The sequence below is a fragment of the Amphiura filiformis genome, chromosome 5 (assembly GCF_039555335.1).
Source record: "Amphiura filiformis chromosome 5, Afil_fr2py, whole genome shotgun sequence".
Taxonomy (NCBI): Eukaryota; Metazoa; Echinodermata; class Ophiuroidea; order Amphilepidida; family Amphiuridae; genus Amphiura; species Amphiura filiformis.
The window spans coordinates 19,257,939-19,278,876 of NC_092632.1; the positions used below are offsets into that span (position 1 = coordinate 19,257,939).

General features: G+C 37.7%; 1 protein-coding gene across 1 annotated transcript; it reads left to right on the forward strand.

The window, feature by feature from the left end:
• Positions 1–6,464: 6,464 nt before the first annotated feature.
• LOC140152046 (glutaminyl-peptide cyclotransferase-like) lies at positions 6,465–18,281 on the forward strand. The gene is given in 8 exon segments (XM_072174346.1): positions 6,465–6,997; positions 7,889–8,035; positions 9,024–9,119; positions 9,121–9,315; positions 10,867–11,034; positions 13,449–13,548; positions 14,107–14,220; positions 17,327–18,281. Coding segments are annotated over 8 exon segments (1,209 nt in total). The 5' UTR covers positions 6,465–6,772; the 3' UTR covers positions 17,491–18,281.
• Positions 18,282–20,938: the final 2,657 nt, after the last annotated feature.

Sequence of the window (20,938 nt, forward strand, 5' to 3'; positions counted from 1 at the left end):
GATATGCACATTTCAAGTTGATCTAAGATGATTTGTAGACTACATTGAATGTATCTAAAGTAATAATTTGACTCCAAAATCTGTCTTCAAATTTAGAAGACCTTTGCCTATCACAGCTAGGAAAAAACAGCTTGACTAATACAACAGCAGAGTTTGAGTATAAAAGCAGTATATAAAATAAGGCCAGTATATTTCAATATTGATAAGGAGAGCAAATGCCAAACAATACTTTTCATTTTAGTGGAAAATCACAGATGACAACTGAACTTGGTAGCAGAGAACCAGACATTGCTGCACACAACTATTGGGCTGTTCCAGTTGAAATCCATACACCCCTGTGGAAGATATGACCTTAAATCACCCACACAGGGGGTGTGAATTTCAAATGGGATTACCTGGAATGGGTGACTCCCATTTGAACCCCCTCTGTTGGGAGGTCATGTCTTCCATATAGGGTGTATGGATTTGAACGGGAACAGCCCATTGGACTCTATACTGGCCTTATTGAGAATAGATGTCTTCCTATTTGGGTGACATTTTATAAATTGCAAGGGGGATAAACAAGGCTCACTAAACATTCCAAGATTTTACAGAAAAAAACTCTTGAATGTATTCATTTTATAAGTGCAACATGCCATTGTCTCCATTGTTAATTACTATTTTAAGTTGTATATAGTATACAGACTGTATGGAGTAAACTTAATTAATTGTTATAGGAGAATATGCATGTGACTTGTGTTATTGCCTAGTTTACCCAAGAGAAATATATTTTTTGTGAGCTAAATATATTGTTTGTGTGTTGTGTAGTTATTTCAATGAGTGCAAGCATCCCTAGTTAAAGAGCTCCATTGCAAAACTCATTCAGTCCACCACATCACAAGTCCAAGTGTGATTGGTTCTAGTTTTAAAATCACAAACAATAAATCTGGCGTTGTTGGACAGGTAAAAAGGCTTAAATGTACTTGTGCTCTTGAACATGGTTAAAATAAAACTGCTAAAGGCTGGCTCACATAGTAGCGGCAGATAACCTGCGAAAGGCGATGGACATGAAAATCACAAATTTGTTGGCGGCAAAGCGACGGCATGAAGGGAAAAGCAAGATTCGTTGACTGTGAGAAGGACCTTCAGTGACAACACATCGAATGGCTGCGGCAGGAAACGGAATGTAGCGACCAAAATCGGACGTCTGGGCGGCGAGTGACGATGTCTCGACAGAGCCCGACAACAAGCAAGGAGGTCAGACAGCTGGCAGCGGATTGGCTGGCGGCAAGGAACGCCGGCTGACGGTGGATTGCGGTGACGATGACGTGACTCACGGCCAACATCAAAGCCTGTGTGTGTGTGCAGGTTGTATAGTCCACTTTGGCGTTCCCACTCTTCACAACATTCTGGTCATCCACTCAAACATAAACTATGCTGTGCTTGAGAAGAATCTGCTAACTTTTACATATTTACTTTGCAATTTACCATCTCATCGAGCTTTACTATGCCTGGAAGGGGAAGGGGAAGCAGAGGGAAGAGAGGTGGCAACACAAACACAAGGCAAACATATCCACAAGAAAAGCCAAGGAAACTACTGTAGACTCCTGTAGAGGAGAGGTTCCAAGGCCAGTTCCAGAGCCAGTTTTAAGGGATCCAGGCCAGCCAGTACCAGCCCTGACAGACAGCTACCCAGCCCTGTTTCTAGCCTGAACTCAGACAGAGATGCTTGGTAAGTTTGGTGTTGTTCTTGCTTGTAAAATATTGCCTGCTGCCCTGTATTTTATGATAAGTTGTGCTGCCAGTCAGTCAGTCCTGAGAAAGGTCAAATGTCCTGAGAAAGTTTTGCTGGTTTCCTGTAAAAATGACCTGATTTAAATGTTGTGTGTAGACAAAAACTGTCTTCAATATTTCCTGCAAACTTTGCCTCATGTCACGTATGATTGAAAATGGAAAATTTATTCTTCCTATTCTCAGGCCCAGAATTCCAAGTCCCCCTCATCACAATAATGCTGTATCAGATGAGGAGCCCACTCAACAAGGATCTCAACAAGTACAAAAAATGCATTTCTCAACTGACCATGAAGATGACATGCCACTTGTGCCCACCAAGAACAGGCGCGTATCCAGGAATTCGTGAGACCGGGGCGCAAAATAGATCTTTTAAAATATCATATGGCGCCAAGCGCTTATCCCGGAGCTTCTTGCGCGACGCAGGGGGTGTCTGAGGAGGATGTGCCCCCTGAGAAGTGAGAAATTTTAGTTTGATAAAGCCGAAAATATCAAATTTGCGAAATGACAGGCCAATTGAAGTCACTTTTTTTTATGTTATTGTATTTGGTTTAAACATGTGCTGGGTATTAAAGGAGTATTTCGTGATTCTAGCATCCTCTATTTATGTCATTTTTCATTAGATATCCACGAAAAAAACCTATTCCCAAAATTTCAGTTGATTCCGATTTTGCGTTCGCGAGTTATGCATGATTATGTGTATTACACTGCTCCATAGACAATGCGGTGTAATTTCGTTCTGGTGCACCAAAACGAAATTCAAATTTCACGATATCTTTGCTAAACGAATTAATCTGCAAGAAATATTTTGTACATAAACATTATGGAGCCAGAGGTATCCAGTGATATAAAAATCTCAACTTTTTTTTGAGAAAAGTGGGGGGATGAGGCTGTGGATCACGAAGTGCCCTTTTAAATACAGAAGCGAAAACGGGCAGTTGTTTATATAGCCTACGCAGGAGTGTCTTGAGGGGATGTTCCCCCTGAGAAGTTTTGAAATTTGGAAAATGAAGGTCCAATTGAAACCATTTGGTCCATCATTTTTACACTTTTATCAAAAACAAAAAAGGGCCCGAACTCAAATTGTAAAATTTTAAATGTTACATTTTAGGCCTAAGACTTGAGATTCGCAATTAAAGCATGCATGGATCGATGTTGAATTGAAGTCATCGTGGAGTCCGCCTTAGGCTTACTGACTTTGGTGACCGTCAAAATGTGACGGGCCCTATCGGCGGGCCCGCCGTAATTTTCACATGCTTTTGGGCAGAGGACCCGCCTTCAAGCAATGCCTAAAATAATCACAGACCTATATAAGCCTATATAGCCTTCGGGCGAAACGGACCGTAGTGAACATGGAATAAATTTGTTTCTTTTAATGTTATGTAGGCCTACACGCTCTCCTTCACAGGATCGAGCACTGTTTTTAATGAAAGAAGAAACACAACTTTATGTATAGGCCTAAGCCGGGGTATAAGCCTATATTATATATAGATTGACCCGATTGCGGTTTAGGCATACGTGCAATTTTTCTCCTTTCCGCTTTTTTGGGAGGAGGGGCCGGGGCTGGGCCCGCCGGCCCCCCTGAATCCGCGCCTGAACGGTATCATTAGTTACAACTAGTAACTGCTCAAAAATGCTCAAAATATTATACTTGCCCGCCCCCCTGGCCCAAACAATTTATGCCATTTGCATAGGCCTACAAGCTCTCAAATTGCCAGCGTGCTCGGAAAGTAAAACCCCCTATCACAAAATATAAGCTTGTAAGGCCCAAATTGACTTCTATTTTGAAGCCTGCAAAATAATGTCCCGTTCCCCTAGTTCGATCTCTCCTCTTTCTCTCTCTCTCTCCTCTCTCTCTCTCTGCTTTTTTTTTTTTTTTTGGTACCGGGGCGCTACTGCTCAAAAAGGGCTAAATACGCTACTGAAGAAGGCCAAGAAGTCCTCTGTGAAGAATGATTGGTCTATCAAAGATCCCAAGGCTGAACTACACCTGATAGAGTGGTACAAAAACAACAAATACCTCTAGCTCATCACAGACAAGGATTATATGAACCACACCAAGAAGAACAATGCCCTTGAGGACAAGGGCAAGGAGTTGGGGGTCACTGGTAAGTTTTTAACTTTCATTTTCTACCAGGGTTTTAAAATTGTTTTGAAACTAATTAACATTTAAAATAATGTTTATTATCTGTGTTTGCATTGCATGCCTTTTTATATGCGGACAAACTTTACAATAAAATAAAATTTCAATTGTGATTATTTTCTGATATGCAGCATGCTCCTTTTTATTAATGGTCAGCATTTTAATTTATGTTTCTACATTTTTCAGATTGCTGCCCTTATACAGCAATACCCTGGTGATCTTGAAGCCGTTGAAATGACCGCTGCTGAGGAGGGCAAATCTCAGACAGCCTCATCATACAGGTGTAAAGCCAAGTCCAGATCGGAGGAGGCTGACTTCCAGGAAGCACTTCTTAGGAACCTTGTCGAGAGCCGAGGAACCATCACGGGCATGATGAAGTCATCATCCACTTCTGAGGAAGAACTGTGGTGGCTTAGATGTGGATTATGTCGAAGAAGAGGGAGAGGGCTTTCCGGAAGGATATGAATGATCGTCTCCATAAATACAGCCCCACCACCTCCGAGGATGATACTATTTCTTCTCCGAGGAAGACTCTGTCATCAAACACTGCTGCCCCCTGTCCTAGTAAGTATAATATTTTTGTTATTTATTGTTATGTTTTAAATGTATTTATTATTGAATTTGAGAATTTAATAATGCTTTGAGATTATTCAATTCTGATTCTTTTGTATCTTTTTTGTCTTTGCAGCGGGTCTCAGGTGGGTATGTGCATGTCTTCTTCTTCCATGGCTTCTACTTTTTCACACTCTGGTGTGAACATGCCCCATTTCAACCAGATGGACACAGCATCTAAACAGACCTCTTCTTATGGTGGCTTCTGGCAGCCAGACCCAAACTGCTGGTTTCAAAATCCTCCACAGGCCTCAGTATACAACAGCGCCAATCCGGAGTACATGAGATGGTATCTAAGCAGACACAATCAACCTTGTAAGTATGTGAGTAAAAATGTGTTAAAAAATGTTACAAAAATGTATTATATATGTCAACATTGGCATTTATTATATCTGTGAGGCTGCTGCAGCTGCCAACATCACACACAACACTGGTCAATTTCCAGCTGTAACTTTACCCCAATTATCTGCTTCAGATTTCACCCTATCATCCTTCGTTCATGAGAAAAATGATACACCTACCACCCACCCAGTAATGCAGTCTGATTTTGATGGTTGCTTTGATGCACTCAATTTGGCTACCTGCATATCTGGTTAAAAGGACTTGAGTTGTTTCTCTGTCTGTCTTCACAGACCAGAGATTAACATCAGGAACTTATATTATATATTATTATATTTTAATATATAACTTTAAGCTTGAATGGGCATGAAAACTTCTGGACTCTAGTATTTATATAAGGTCAATTCCATCATTACGGAGGTTACACTTACTTACAACTTGCAACTTTTCAGTGATACGCAAACACATTATAAAGTAGGAAGAACAATTTATCATTTCATATAGGCCTATTGGTACAATATGCTCTAGTGTTCACCATAATGATATTATAGAACAACATTGTTTTAGCTTTATTATTAATTACTGACGAGCATGTGAAACAAACGCAGAATTTGACCCGAAATGACATGACTTTTCACATTGGTACATGTAAGCATATGGAGGCAGGTAAAGGTGACTCCTGCCACCTGACAACTGTATATTTTTGTTGTGTTGTAATAATAAAGATGCACCCCATACTTTATACTTTGTCTTTATTGTGGCTAGTTTAAAATGGGGAGTCCAAAAGTCCTCCAAATAACATTTGATCACTTCAGTACAGAATTTTACAGACCATCCAGTCTTGCCAGGGGACACTGCCAGCATGACTGCTGCACCAGTACTTGATTGTGTTCCGAACCTTCTTTCCCTCTCGGTTGGCAATGTTGTGGGCCTGCACATTCTGTGTGTCTTCCATGTTTCTGTCAAGCCTCCATTCTCCTTCTAACAAGTTTCCATGGCGTTCCTCCTTATCGACCAGGGTGTTCTGCATGGTGGGGTATCTGATCCTCATCAGGTTGTGGAGGACGCAGCATGTCTTCACTATCAACCGGACAGTAGATGGGGAATGCCCCATGGTTGAGAGAAAAATCTGCAAAGACAGAAAATGTACATAATCATTAATAAGAAGTTAATCAAATGTTATATTGCAATATAGCCATTGAATATGATATTTCAGAGGACTTGTTATGATAAAAATATGAAATGATTTTTTTAAATATTTACCTGGAATCTATTGGCCAGAATGCCAAAGGCATTTTCTAAGATCCTTTTGGCTTGGGACAGTCTATAGTTGATATGCGCTCTTCCCTAGTAAGGCCTCAGTGTCCATAAGGTTTCTGGAAAGGTGTTGTCAGGAACTCGTCATGCAAATTCCATATCCTTATACTTGGCTCCAGACGCCATATGTTAGTTTAATAAAGTACATTACAATTGTGTAAAAAACAGAAATTTGAAAAATATTGAGGGCATCCTCCTTAGTAAATGTTACAGTATGGCTTTAATCACCCATGGATTGTGGGAGTGAGTTCTGTGAAGCATGACAGAGAGTTCACAAAATACAGTGCCATTGAAAGTAAGCCTTGCACTGTATGTTGACACGTGACTGTGCTGTAGCTATACCACACTATGTTATGTGTATGAGTATTGCGGGATATGATATCATCAGCCATCTGCTAGTGCCTGAATTTACTATAATTTATAGGCCTACGTACATCACAATATTGTACCTACCAAAGTACTGAAATAATCATATTTTGTGGTGCATTCTTGACTTTGTCAAGAACTCTATAGCTGTCTTCTACATGCTGCCATACTTGTGATATATCAACTTTGTCTTCCTATTTCATTGGTGCTATACATATAACCACCATGTCAAAATCATCGGGTCAAAAACATTATGTGTGGATCTTCACCGTTTGTTTGGTATTGCTGGCTATAGTGACAGGACTTGTTACTAATGCTGGAGTTGATGATACTTGTACCCCATTGTCATGCACACCAAAGTGTATAGCTGAATGGTGGGATGGTAACTTTACGTGTGCACTTGGTGTTGATTTTGGACCAGTGGACTACCAACATCAGAGGCCACCTAAGGTATGATGATTTGAAGAAAATGAATATAATTAAGATAAATCAATGAAATAATTATATTTCCTGATATATTAAATTTTGTGTATTATTTGTTTAGTACGAGTCCCATAGCTTATTGTAAACATCTCAAAAAAAGTAACTAACCCCCCTTAAATAATGACCATTATTCAAAAACGTGTGATGGTATTACAAATCTGTCAAATGCGTTGGAAGCAGAATTTGTTTCTACACATTTTGACCCCTCATTTTCATCTTGGTGCAAGTTGGGACATGTGTAAACATTGCAAATATGCCAAAAAAGCAGGTTTCAAAAATATTAATCAATTTCATATTATAAGATCATACATTATGGCTTTAAACTTCAATCAGATAACGTATCAAACCCATAGGTACATCAGGCGTGTAGCAAAGTGACAAAAAGTGGTGCGCCCAAAATTGCATGAAGCTGCAAAAATGTTCAAAACAGTGCAAATGCACTGAGGTACATGTTGTATTTGGGACATACACTTTTGTGGATGGGCCGATGGGGCTCTTCATGTTTGCATGTTTTGAAAGCGCTCAATAGTATAAAGCACATATATATGCTAACTATCAAGTTTTTGCGGTATTAATGGCTTAAAGTGCATGTGTGAAATTTGACATGTTTTACAAAAGTACAAACAAATTACCAACATACAGTGAAACAAGTGAATAAACAATTTAAACAACTCTAATGATCCCATATAACAATGTCCTCTTCCAGAAGTTATTGACACTATATGATTTGATGCATGCATTTGTTTTTATTAAAACCAAACAAGCACCCTTGTTCCCATATAAACATTCTCCAGTTTGAGATGATTCTAGAAATTGTTAATACTATTATGCTTCTTGGTTTTTTTTGTCATTTTGCAGGCTACTCACAAACCTAAGCTGTTATCAACATGGGAATTATTGCAAGTTGCCGGCTTAACCAACATAGAACGCATGTTTAGTGTTGAATTGGATCCACTTCTTATACCCAGAGTATCAGGAACACCTGGTAGTGTACAAGCAAGGAGGGTGAGTACAACACTACCAATAGGAATGATTTAGTGATTTATTATGCATTCAACAAAAACATTGAAAACTGAATTGCTGTTAAGAAAATATCTGTCATGAAAGCAAATTGTTACACATCCTAGAGGACCTAAAATATTTTCACAATTTCTACAGTAACAACAATTTTTGTTTAAATTTCATTGTATAAGGGCATTTCGTGATCCACAGCATCATCCCCCCACTTTTCTCAAAAAAAGTTGAGATTTTTGATATCACTGGAAACCTCAGGCTACATTATGTTTATGTACAAAAAATTCTTGCAGATTAATTCGTTTAGCAAAGATATCGTGAAATTTGAATTTCGCTCTGGTATACCAGAACGAAATTACAACACATTGTCTATGGAGCAGTGTAATACACATAATCATGCATAACTCGCAAACGCAAAAATCGGAATCAACTGAAATTTTGGGAATAAGCTTTTTTTGTGGATATCTACTGAAAAATGTCATAAAAAGAGGATGCTAGGATCACAAAATACTCCTTTAAATTGCACTCTATTTTTGCTTGAAAACAATTAGAAATGAGGGTCATCGCCTATTTTAAAGCTTGATATGAAACCTGATTTTTTTGGTATATTTGTAATATAAGAGGAGGCTGGTTATAATGATATATCACTCCCAGTGGCGTAGCTAGCGTTGGTAGCGCCCGAGGCAAGAAATAAAATAAAATTTTCGCCCCTATCCCTCCACCTGATATCGGTCTTAAAATGTTCCTTCAATTGATTTTGTGCTGAATGTGCTAAATTTTGATTTTCATCGCTTGGAGGGGCGCAGAATCGATGCTGAATTGGTCAATTTGGCGCCTCCCTTAGGGTGGTGCCCGGGACACATTCCCCCCTAAGGGTGTCGCCCGGGGCACTACGCCACTGATCACTCCAAACATTTTGTTACTTTTATGTATATGTGACTTTTTTGTTCATTATACTTTTTGATTTTTATTCTTGCAGCATATAATTCAGAGATTGGAATCACTTGGTGGATGGACAATAGTTAAAGATGCCTTCTCGGCCCCAGCCCCAGCCCCATTTGGAAACATAGACTTCGGCCAACATCATAGCCACATTAAACACCTCTGCAGAAAGGCGTCTTGTACTAGCCTGCCATTATGACTCTAAGTACTTTGCTCCCAGAAGAGATCAAAGGCAATTCATTGGTGCTACTGATTCGGCTGTACCCTGTGCAATGCTGCTGGATTTGGCGTATTCTTTAAATGATATATTGAAAGCATCTCCTCTTGAGGTAAGCCTAATATGGCCAAAAAGTTGTTTGTTTGTCAGGGTCGATTGGTTCAAGATGTCAAAATTCTGAAAGAAAAAAACCTGTAATTTTCAAAATTAGGGTTGGTATTCTTTTGTACAGAAAAGATTTGATTTTCAAGATAGAACCAGCTTGAGTATGGACTGTGAAGAAACAACTTTGGCCTAATTGATTGGAGGATAGATTAGGGACATCATTGATACATTGAGGGGACTTCCTCCTCTTTTATTTTCAAACAGTCAAACTGTGACAAATTTTTGTTGGGGGATAACAGAGAACTCAAATTTAGCAAGATTGTACTAATTTGCAAAACTATCAAGATAAAAATGTTCTTTTGATTAAAGTGCAACGTAATGGCCATAATCAACAGGGTGTTGTTTCTGTGGTTGACTCTGATGATATATATAAGTTAGTGAGTTGAGTGGGTGAGTGGGTGTTTTGGTGGTTAGGTGGGCAAGCTAGCGAGTGAGATGAGTTGGTGAGTGAGTGAGTAAGATGAGTAACAGAGATGAGATCAGTGAGTGAATGAGATGAGTCGGTGAGTGAGATGAGTCAGTGAGTGAGATGAGTTAGTGAGGTAGGTGAGTGAGTGAGTGAGTGAGTGAGTGAGTGGGGGTGTTGAGTGAGTGAGTGAGTGAGTGAGTGAGTGAGTGAGTGAGTGAGTGGGAGAGTGAGTGAGTGAGTGAGTGAGTGAGTGAGTGAGTGAGTGAGTGAGTGAGTGAGTGAGTGAGTGAGTGAGTGAGTGAGTGAGTGAGTGAGTGAGATGAGTCAGGGAAAGATGAGTGAGTGAGGTGAGTCAGTGAGATGAGTCAGCAAGTGCATTGAATCAGCAAGTGTGATGAGTCAGTGAGATGCGTCAGCGGGTGAGATGAGTCGTGAGGTGAGTAAGTCAGTGAGTCAGTGAGATAGTCAACAAGTGCATCGAGCAGGGGTAGCGCTAGAACTAAACACTCCAGTGTCCGCAGGGACCCCCGAACTTGCAGAAAATTAAAAAGTAGGGGGTCCGGAGTAGCGTTTGGTGAGTCCGAGTTGCAAAATGCAGCATAAATAGTATGTCTGCAATATAGCGCTAGATTGAAAAACTGGTGGTCTGCAGGGACCCCTGAACTTGCAGAATATTTAAAAACAGGGGGTCCGAACTCTATTTTGGTGGGTCCGGGACCCCAAAAAGCAACCTAGCGCTACCCCTGGCATCGAGTCAGCAAGTGTGATGAGTCAGTGAGATGAGTCTGCGGGTGAGATGAGTCGTGAGGTGAGTAAGTCAGTGAGTCAGTGAGATAGTCAGCAAGTGTGTTGAGTCAGCAAGTGTGATGAGTCAGTGAGATGAGTCAGCGGGTAAGATGAGTCGGTAAGTGAGATGAGTCAATGAGATGAGTCAGTGAGTGAGTTTGTGATTAAGAATAAAAGTCAAAACTGACAGACTCAAAGCTGTGCACTGATCTGCAAACCCCTAGAAGGAAGTAGTACAAGATGGTGATCCAAGAGATGGAAAGAAAAATACAATTTCAATTTTCATGTTTTCTTTTGATCCAGATGGTCACTCTTCAGCTGGTATTTTTGATGGTGAAGAAGCTTTAAATAAGATGGATGGGCACAGATTCTTTGTATGGGTCACGCCATCTAGCAAACCTTTGGGCAAACTCCAAGTATTACCTCATCAGAGGAACTACCACAGAAGAGAAAACAGAACTGGACAGAATCGTAAGTTTTACCCCAATGATAGTCTCCAAACTCCATGAGTATACTTTTCAAATGTCATTAAATTTGAAGTGCAAACATCATTGAAACACCTGTGACTACCATGGCTTGGCACATGATGGGTTGGGCCAGAATCCCCACCAAAACAAAGTACTATATTTTCATCTTTTTTCTTTATTCCTTCCCTTTTTCCTGTTACTAAGGTCATGACTTCCATAGGGATGTATGGATTGCAACTGGGGTAGTCCAATATGAAAGATGTGTGTGCAAAACAGGTACCTTGGTGTGATGATGTCACCGACAACGCAATGCAAATAGATAGCTAGATCTGGATTGTTGTATTTGAAAACAAAACAAGCAAACTATATACAAAACAAGAAAATACAGATATGATGACCAAATCAGAATATATGTGACATGATCAAGGTGAATGAGTCACATGTCGACCCTGGACGAAAATGAGTTTTACATATTTTTCTAAAGAGGACATTCAGAGCTTTCAGAAACTGAAAACCCTGTCTTTATAATGACTTTTCTTTGGGTTACATCAATTGATCGGTCGCTGATGAAACAATAAAAAACAAAAGAATTTTAACACTTTCTTTGCCAATATCTCAAAATCAATATTAGCGACATCCGACTCATTTCCATTGATCGTGTCACATATTTGTTTTCATACTTATTGTACCCTGCATACAGGGGTGTAGCAAGTGGGTGGACAGGGTGGACGAAGTCCATGGGTCTGACCTGAGGGTTCAGGGGCCCTGAGCAGGAAGGAAGGAAGGAGGAAAGAAGGAGAGAAAGAAAGAGCAGGAAGGAAGGAAAGGAAGAACGAAAGAAAGAAAAATTATACGCCAAAATGATAGTCTTCAAATATAACATGTTCTTCTTTGTGGTATTTGTATCAGAAGCATGGGGCCACTAGTATGTCGGAAAATGTGCAGTGATTTATAGTGCGCTACGCACAGGCACAACGTTTGTACCGATTGTTGCTGACTACTACGGCCCCATATCATTCCACAAACCATTAAACAGCATCACAGGGACTTGCAACTAGGAAGCACACACTCTTGACATTCCACAATTGACTTCTATAGAAAATTAATGGCCCAGAACAGGCAAACATCTGAATTTCACTGCAATAATTATTGATATGTCAATTGTTGACAGGGAATGATTCCATATCCCCGGGATTTATGTATACCTTAATTTTTCAAAGGTTTCCATGGTACTTGATTCATGAGAAGAAACTTGAATAATTTCCTTTATATTTTTGCAATGACCTGTGAATTCTGCATAGGTAACATTAAGTTCATTACAGGTATATAGGACTATTAGATATAGTGATGATGATAAAAAAATATGGAATTACTTCCTCCACAGTCACCAAAGTTTCAAAATTCATAAGCATAGATTTGGTCCAAGGATTATAGACCTAAGCAAGCATGCAAACATTTAAATTAATTTTCATAGTTTACAATATAGTATTTTGAGTAATGTAGTATTTTGAAAAATACTGTTGTTGTTTTGACAAAATGTATATTCAAACATTTGTAAAACAATAACATTTAGAAAACGTTGTTCTTGTTTTTCATACAAAACTTTTTCATGACTTAAAAAATAATTAGATATTTTTAAAAACATTTTCACATTATTTTGCTGCGTTCATATCAAGATGAGTAGGCCTTAGTTTTCCAATTTTGGAGCTGCATTCATCATGATCTCAGAGAATTACGTACACAGATGTATGCGGGTATGTGCGGTAAGTCAACATTTAGTGTGTCCATACCAGGACGCCGTATACGTGCATGCTGATACAAACAAATAAGACTGCCCATTGGCACTAATTTATTCCAAAAATACCAAAATACTTTGGTACATTTAAAAAATATTTTTGAAAAGTGGACATTTTGTCATGGGAAGATGCATCGTACCTCCTCCAACCCCACCCACCCCTGGGGAAAAGGTTTCTTGTGGCCATACAAACATTTCTGTCAAGTTGAACAACATTTTAACATGATTTGTTTATCTTTGTGCCATACCTTAATGTTACAAGATAGTGCATTGATATTGCAAGCTAGGCTTTCCCTGCAGGCAATGTATTTAAACAAGTTGGTATCATATGATCCATACTGGGTGTATGTAAAGTTCATAAAATAAGTTGACGTTTGACAACGGCACACCATCCTTCAAGAGCAGAGTGCATAAAGCATCTTATTTCTTGAGTCTGATGCTTTATACCCCATCACTCTTGTTGTCCTTAAGCTGCTGTGAACCACTACTTGACCCATGTGGTACATAATGTAAGTTCATGACCTGTGTCAGTCCTCATTGGCTATATTGTTCACTCTAGCATTTTATAAAAAGAAATGTGCAAAATATCATATACAAACATTTTCTCTCATTCTTTGTAACAGGATATGTTGGTGTTATTGAGTCTAATTGGTGAGAAAAGTCCACAATTTCGTGATTTTTTCCCAAAGACTGGAAAATGGTTTCAACATATGCAAAATGTTGGTAAGTAAAAATGATGAGGTGAAATGTTTTCTGAACAATGAAAAATTCATCTTGATTAAAATTCATAGAAAGTTATTGATGTGGTTTACAGTGAAAAATGCCAAGCCGTATGTTTTAATAATATCATTGCATTGCACTGCACTGCCACTGTGCCGCATTGAATTTCAAATTCAACTTGTTACAAATTAATTTTTCACTGCACTTTTTTTACAATGCACTGCAGTGCATTGTACTGCATTGCCTTGCACTTCAATGCATTACATTGTATCATCTTTTACTATTATATTGAATTTTATGTAGGGAGTCCAATAGCTTTTTTATAACTTTTTAGTTGCACTTCCTCCATCTTGTTTTATTTACCTACTTTCTAGTTGTTTGTTGTTGGATGGGATATAAACAAATATCAAATTATGATTCTGATTTCTATTCGAGTCAAATCTTTCAATGGCATTGATAGAGTATCATGCATCAAGATTTGAATGACATTTCAATATTTTCAGATAAATATCTGAACATTAAAAAATCTGTTACAAATTAATTTTTCATTTGATCTTTCAGAGAGGCGCCTGAACACAAATAATTTATTAGAAAGTCATAGAAACTATTTCACAGGTAATAGTTTATCAGGATCCGGAGGCATTGAGGATGATCACACTCCATTTTTAGACCAAGGTAAGAAGACTGATGTGTTTAAAAATATTGTTGGAGCTACCATCAAATTATTTAGCCATAATAGCCTCTCAAAGTTAAAACTTTTTGAAAGATGGATCTTAGTTTGTTCGATTAAATGACTTTTTGTGTGTGTGTATCATATTGGAATTGATAACTAAACACAGTATCTAATACTTAAGTATATACTATGCACATAAATAAACTACCTTCACACTTAGAGACAATAAACTAAATTGCAAAATAAAGTGGTCTATAGATGGAGAAATTGTATTTTGTTTGATAACTCATATTCTGCAATCAGCATGATTCACATAAGGTAGAGTATAAATGACAAATTTGGATATTTCATCCAGAGTATAATTCCCGCTGCCTTTTATATCTGATATTATATTTTAATAATCACTGAGCTGCGTTCATAATCTGTATGTTTCTATGGAAATGTCCATGTCATTTTGTCATTTTTGAAATGCTCTCTTTTTCATTCACATTGATATATTAAATAAGAAACAAAGTAGCATCATGCTGAATGTGCACAGTACAGAGTACACAATTCTCAATCTATTGACCACTAATTATGGTAATTGGATATATAATTTAGTTAAAGTGTCTTTTAAGAAATCGCTTGAAGAAAAGTGTAAAAATACTTTTTGTGAAAAGTATATACATACTTGTGTAAGTAAGCTTACCATGGTCCACACCGATCAGTGGTCAAAAATGATAAACCTGGAAGTGAACCGGTTCAATCAGAAGTCATTAATCCTAAGGTCATGGTTAGACATTTCGCTGTGATTTTTAAGCTTACCTAACAATTTTTTCATGATTTATCATTGTAAAAATTACCTCTAATAAACACCCCCTTTTACAAAATGCAACACCCTGGGGTGTTTAATAGAGTAAATATGGTATATGGTATGAACAATTGCGTCGAGAGTCATTCACTGTGACCTGGCAAGCCAATTTCGCAAGCTTTAATTGTCCCTGGTTCCGGCACTCCGTATATCCGCAGGTACTTATGCTTGGCGGTGAACTTTGAAAACACCCCCTTTTGCATCTAATTTCATGAAGTTTTCAGGATAAAAACATACCTATTCAGTTCCGCGATTTCCAAAAAATTTTGCCCTTCAATAATGCCCCTTTTTTTGCTAAAATGCAAACGACGTGCATTGTGCACCCGCTGTTGTATGCATCATATATTGATGTGATGTAATATGCGCCACATGGAACAATGAAACTGAGATAAATTGTGCGTAGGATTCGTAAATGAAGAATAATGAAACTACAATGATTTACATGTGATACGCATGTGGTATGACAAATTACCCCTTTCCCCCTTTTTATTTGTTTCGGGAAGCATGTTTCTTTATCTGAAAAGAGTCAAAAGACCCCTAATTTTGTGATATTTTCGATGAGCATGAGTACCCGTGGATACACGGAGTGCCGGAACCAGGGTTTTCTTTAAGCATTTTGCTGAAGGGGTATTTTCAATTTTTTTTCACCCTTTCAATTGTAAATTTTTCCTCTGAAGGGGTCCAAAACATTGCCCAATTAAGGGGTATTTTTTACAGTTTATGTAAGTAATTTCACTGAATAAGGTGCATATAATGATACTATTATCATAATAAAACTAAGGGTAATTTTCTTCATCTTTTTGACAATATTCAAATGATTCAATGCTTATAGATGTAGACCCCATGCCATCACCTCAAATGAAAATGGAACCATGCACTTACAAGTTGATGAGTAATTTGGCCAGGGGCTCTCAAGTTTGGTTGGTAGGAGTTTGCCACTGTGAAATCGAAAGTGGACCATCAATATTTTTTCAAGAAATTTGTACCCATCGATATACCAAAATTCAAACTTTTCAGCAAAATTTAACACTGACAAACAGTCTTAATTTTTACACATTTTGGGGAAATTTCATAAACATTGACTACAGTGAGGCAAAATTGGGCTATTTTCCAAAAAAATTAAGGGATCCAAAATGAGCGTTTCTTATGCTTTCGACAGTATTTTTGTGGGACATGAGAGCACCTCAGACCTATCGAATTGCATTCTGAATACTGAAGCATGTCTTTCTGATATCAAATAATTTTCATTTTTAAAATCACAATATAATACAGATTTTATGACAAATTATAAAAATTTGATATTTTTTCAAATTTTGATATATAACAGTCCTCGAAGTAAATTATATAAATCTAATGATATATTCTTAAAGTGTATGTAGCAGGGAGGAAAAGCCGACGGTCATTTGAAAATTTTGACCTTTCATATTGAAGATATGGATTTTTTCCCCAAAAGACCTAATTTTTTTTGGTGTTTTGGGAAAAAAAAATCCATATCTTCAATACGAAAGGTCAAAATTTTCAATTGATCGTCGGCTTTTCATCCCACCTACATACACTTAATCATCAGATTTATAAAGTTTACTTCAAGTACTGTTAAATATCAAAAATATCAATTTTAATGATTTGCCATAAAATGTGTATTAAATTGCGAATTTCAAAAATCAAAATTATTTGATATCAGAATGACATTCTTCATATTCAGAATGCAATTCGATATGTCTGATGTGCTCTAATGTCCCAAAATAAATACTGTCCAAACGTTCATACCCCAGCCCTTAAGAAAATAAATGCACAATATCAGGTGTTTCTATATTCAAATCATGCAATATTTGAACGCGTACGTTTTCAAGATTTTGCACGCGTTGAACTTTTGACTTTGGATTTGAAGGGGTCCCCAAAGTATAGGTAAACGCTTAAATATGCATGATTTGTGCGTTAAAGTATACCTTGGCCAGGACAGGGGCTTTGGCACTGAAAAGTTTTGGCAACACTGGATGGGCAAGTTAAAATGGCTATTCTGGTGTCCAGTTGTAAATTTGTAGCTTGTAAAAAGCTAACTTAAAGACACTCAAACATTAAAGTATGTTCTTGAATGCTGGGAAGCCAGTTGTGAGCCACACTCACAACTGATCCAATCTCAACAAGCAGGCAAGCTGCTCAAAAAATAAATTATAGTATCAGTCAGCTCTGCAAAGAATGCACATATATATTACTAACAACTACTGACCATGTTTTTGTTCTTGCATGTTCAATTACAGGTGTTGCATGTTTACACGTCATTGCGTATCCATTCCCAGCCACTTGGCACATGGTGGAAGACACCAAAGAAGCTCTGGACATGGAAACCATTGATAACCTCAACAAAGTGTTCCAAGTTTTTACTGCAGAGTACTTACATCTGAAGATACCAGCAATAGAATGATCTACAGGAAAATTAAGTGTTTCTTGGCCAAACTGTAACATTCGCGTTGCGTCCATGTAGCGTACTAAGCATGTACGCAATGTAAGGCGTGTGTATGCATTCGCGGAGCCACTAGCGTTCACAGTGTTCCAGTTTGGCCAAGAAATACTTAATTTACCTGTAGCATATGTAAATAATAAATTTCTTTGTCTTAAAAGCTTAAAAGGCAGTTATGAAGGGTAGCCAATACAGTTAGTATCCAGGCTTACTAGACACTACCCATTGAAGTGCTTCGGATATGTGAAACATCTCAATTATTAAAAACAGAAAATTCATAGGAGTAACATATTTGTATTTTTGTTACTCATTTTGATAATTTCCAAATTTGATTGTAGATTTTGATTGCTTGATAGCCATTTTGTGAAATACTGAATATATTATGGAAATCTTTGTTATTTAATGAGACAAATTACCAAAGATTTGAACAGATCCCAATGCAAGGCATAGCTTAGGTGGGAGGCATTGGAGAAACACGATACATTTATTAAAGACAAAATTAATGTTCCAATGAGCAATATGCCATGGGGTCTAGGGGTCCACCTTGTGGCCTCAAATGGGGTTGTTTAAACTATATGCCTATGGTTACTAGAACCAGCTATTTTGTTCCCAAAAGTTATGCCATGTCTGTCAATGACCACAAGACAATACAGACTGTATGGAGTAAACTAAATTAATTGTTATAGGAGAATATGCATGTGACCTGTGTTATTGCCTAGTTTACCCAAGAGAAATAAATTTTTTGTGAGCTTAAATATATTGTTGTGTGTCGTATAGTTATTTCAATGAGTGCAAGCATCCCTAGTTAAAGAGCTCCATTGCAAAACTCATTCAGTCCACCACTGTCATGGTGACAACTCAAACTGCTCCTGATTTGCTCCTCTATTCACTACTTGCATGGTTTCGCCATCGCGCCATAAATGCACTATGTGTGGGGAGAGCCTCGAACTGGCAGCATACATGAAAGGAAGAATTACGTAACCCAGAATGTTATGACTGGTTCAATTTCCATTCATGTATGCTGCCAGTTCTGTGTAGTTTACTTCGCGAGGGCAGCGAGCGAAGTAAACCAGGCAGATGAACGCAGAGTGAAACATGATTGAATCCTTTTCAACAACGAAAACAAGCTAAAGATCCTCCAATTCACATGATTCTTTCATTCGGAATGTCCATTCGTCATTGCCACTCAACCTTACAAGAAGATCAGTGATTTCTCTGTTGATATCAGCACTTTTAAGAACTAAAGAATAAAGCTGTTATGTTTATTAGCTGCTACTTCCCACATAAGACAGTGTTTACCATAGAATTCTGTGGTATTTACGCATAAGTTCCAGGCATGTCGAATTTTACGTGCTCATGCGTAACCTTGCGTCGTGTATATGCTACTGGACTGTGGATTCATCACCGATTAACAATGCTTGGCTCCTATACAAAGGTATTCGCGTATTGCACGGTTTCGCCATATGCAGGGAGAGCCTCGAACTGGTAATAGACATGAAAGGACGTATTACGTAACTTTACACAAATGTTATATGACTGGTTCAATTCCTATTCATGCATACTGCCATATTCAGACTCTACTCGCATATGGCCGAACCGTGCAATGGGTGAATAGGCAGAGTTGTTGAAATACGTATGAAAAACCTATCTCTAGTTTTCAAAAAAGTTTTTAGCAATTAGCAATAGATTTGACCATGTATATTTGAGATTTGAAACATTTATAATTCCTGACACAAAAATAATAACAAAATTTTAAAAAAATCATCCCTTTGCACATTGGATTTGGTACACTTAAGGTTAAATACAATTGATTTTCAAGGCTTGATTCCAGAGGGGCGCAAGTTAATAATGGAAACAGCCATGCAGAAAAGAATGAACTCACACGTACAATAGTGTATCAATCTGAACTAGGGCCACGGACAAACCGCTGCTCGTGAGTCATCCTATATGTTGCAGGGATCCCTGGCAGGGATAGGGAGGGGGTGACACGACCATATGGGCTGATGGGGGTTGATTGTGGGCAGCCGTTTTCGGCAATTTTCCTTTCGATTTTCTAAATTTTCAATTTTTAAAATTATCCTGGATGATATATGTTGTGAAATAAATCAATGCTTCGATAGGCTGTAATATGCCTAGTAGGCCTATTTATACCCTGATCATGCAATATATAGGCCTACAACAATAACTACAACAACAATAACAAAACCAACAAACAATATTTTGTTAATCTAATTTGTAAAAATATATTCATAGGCCGCGCCTATTAGACTAGTAGGCCTATAGCCTAAAAATTCCTGAATTATATAATGAAAAATAAAAACGGGCAAAAACAATCAATCGCTGCAGTCAGAAAAAAAAAACGAACTAGAAAGAAGAAAAAAAAAGTGAGAGAAAAATAAAATAAAATAAATGGAATGGACCACATAGGGACTAGAACACGTACCAAAGTTTTCCAGGTCAAAACTATTGTATTGTGAAGTCAAACGTGAATCCGACGCGCTAACCGATTGAGCCACTGAGGGACGTATAAAATTGATTAATCTCAAACTGACTATTATGGAATAGTGAATAACAGGCTCTTATGATAAACAAGCTCATCACCGCTGTAAATGTCGGAGGTATTGATGGCGAAAAACCTTGTTTTTTGCAAAAGTAGCTTAAATTTGGAGTGAAATTCAAATGGTAAAGTAAGCGACAGACATTTGAGAAATAATGTAGGCAGTTAGAAATCAAAATTAACGTTCCACAATCCAGATATTGATAATGTAACATAACAGTGTTTTGTGGTACAAGATTCTCGAAAAATTTTCCCAAAAACGGGCTAATAAAATTTAATCGGTACTGTATTTGGTTCTTCCCCATGGCAACATTATTTCTTTGGTCGATTTGTAGTACAATACAAAAAAGGAGAAAACAATCACTTGGCGTGGTTTTATACGGAGCGAACATTTGAAAAAAACTGCATGGAACGCGTTTTTGATCTTGTGAACACGGTGCGTAAAAATGATTTAAACAAAGGATTTTCAAACGGATTCTAAAAATTTGTATAAACACACAAAAATAATGTAAAGATACATCCATTCACCAACATTTGACTCACTGCGATATTTGATTGCTGAGAAAACGCGGTTTTAGAGAACAACTTTATACATTTTTTGTACGTTTTTTATACGTTTCTTTGTGTAACCTTAATACAGCAAAAACAAGTTGTCCCCCTTTTTTGGCTTAATGAAATGAAAATGTATATCGTGATTACAATAATGGCAATGATTCCTAATCCTCCTTGCCATCAAAAATTTTCATCAGCATGTGAATTTGCTTAGAAGTGATGATGTAACAGAATAACTACCATAGCAATTAGATGAATACAATTATTGATTATATCGCCCTGCACAACAACATTCACGCTGTA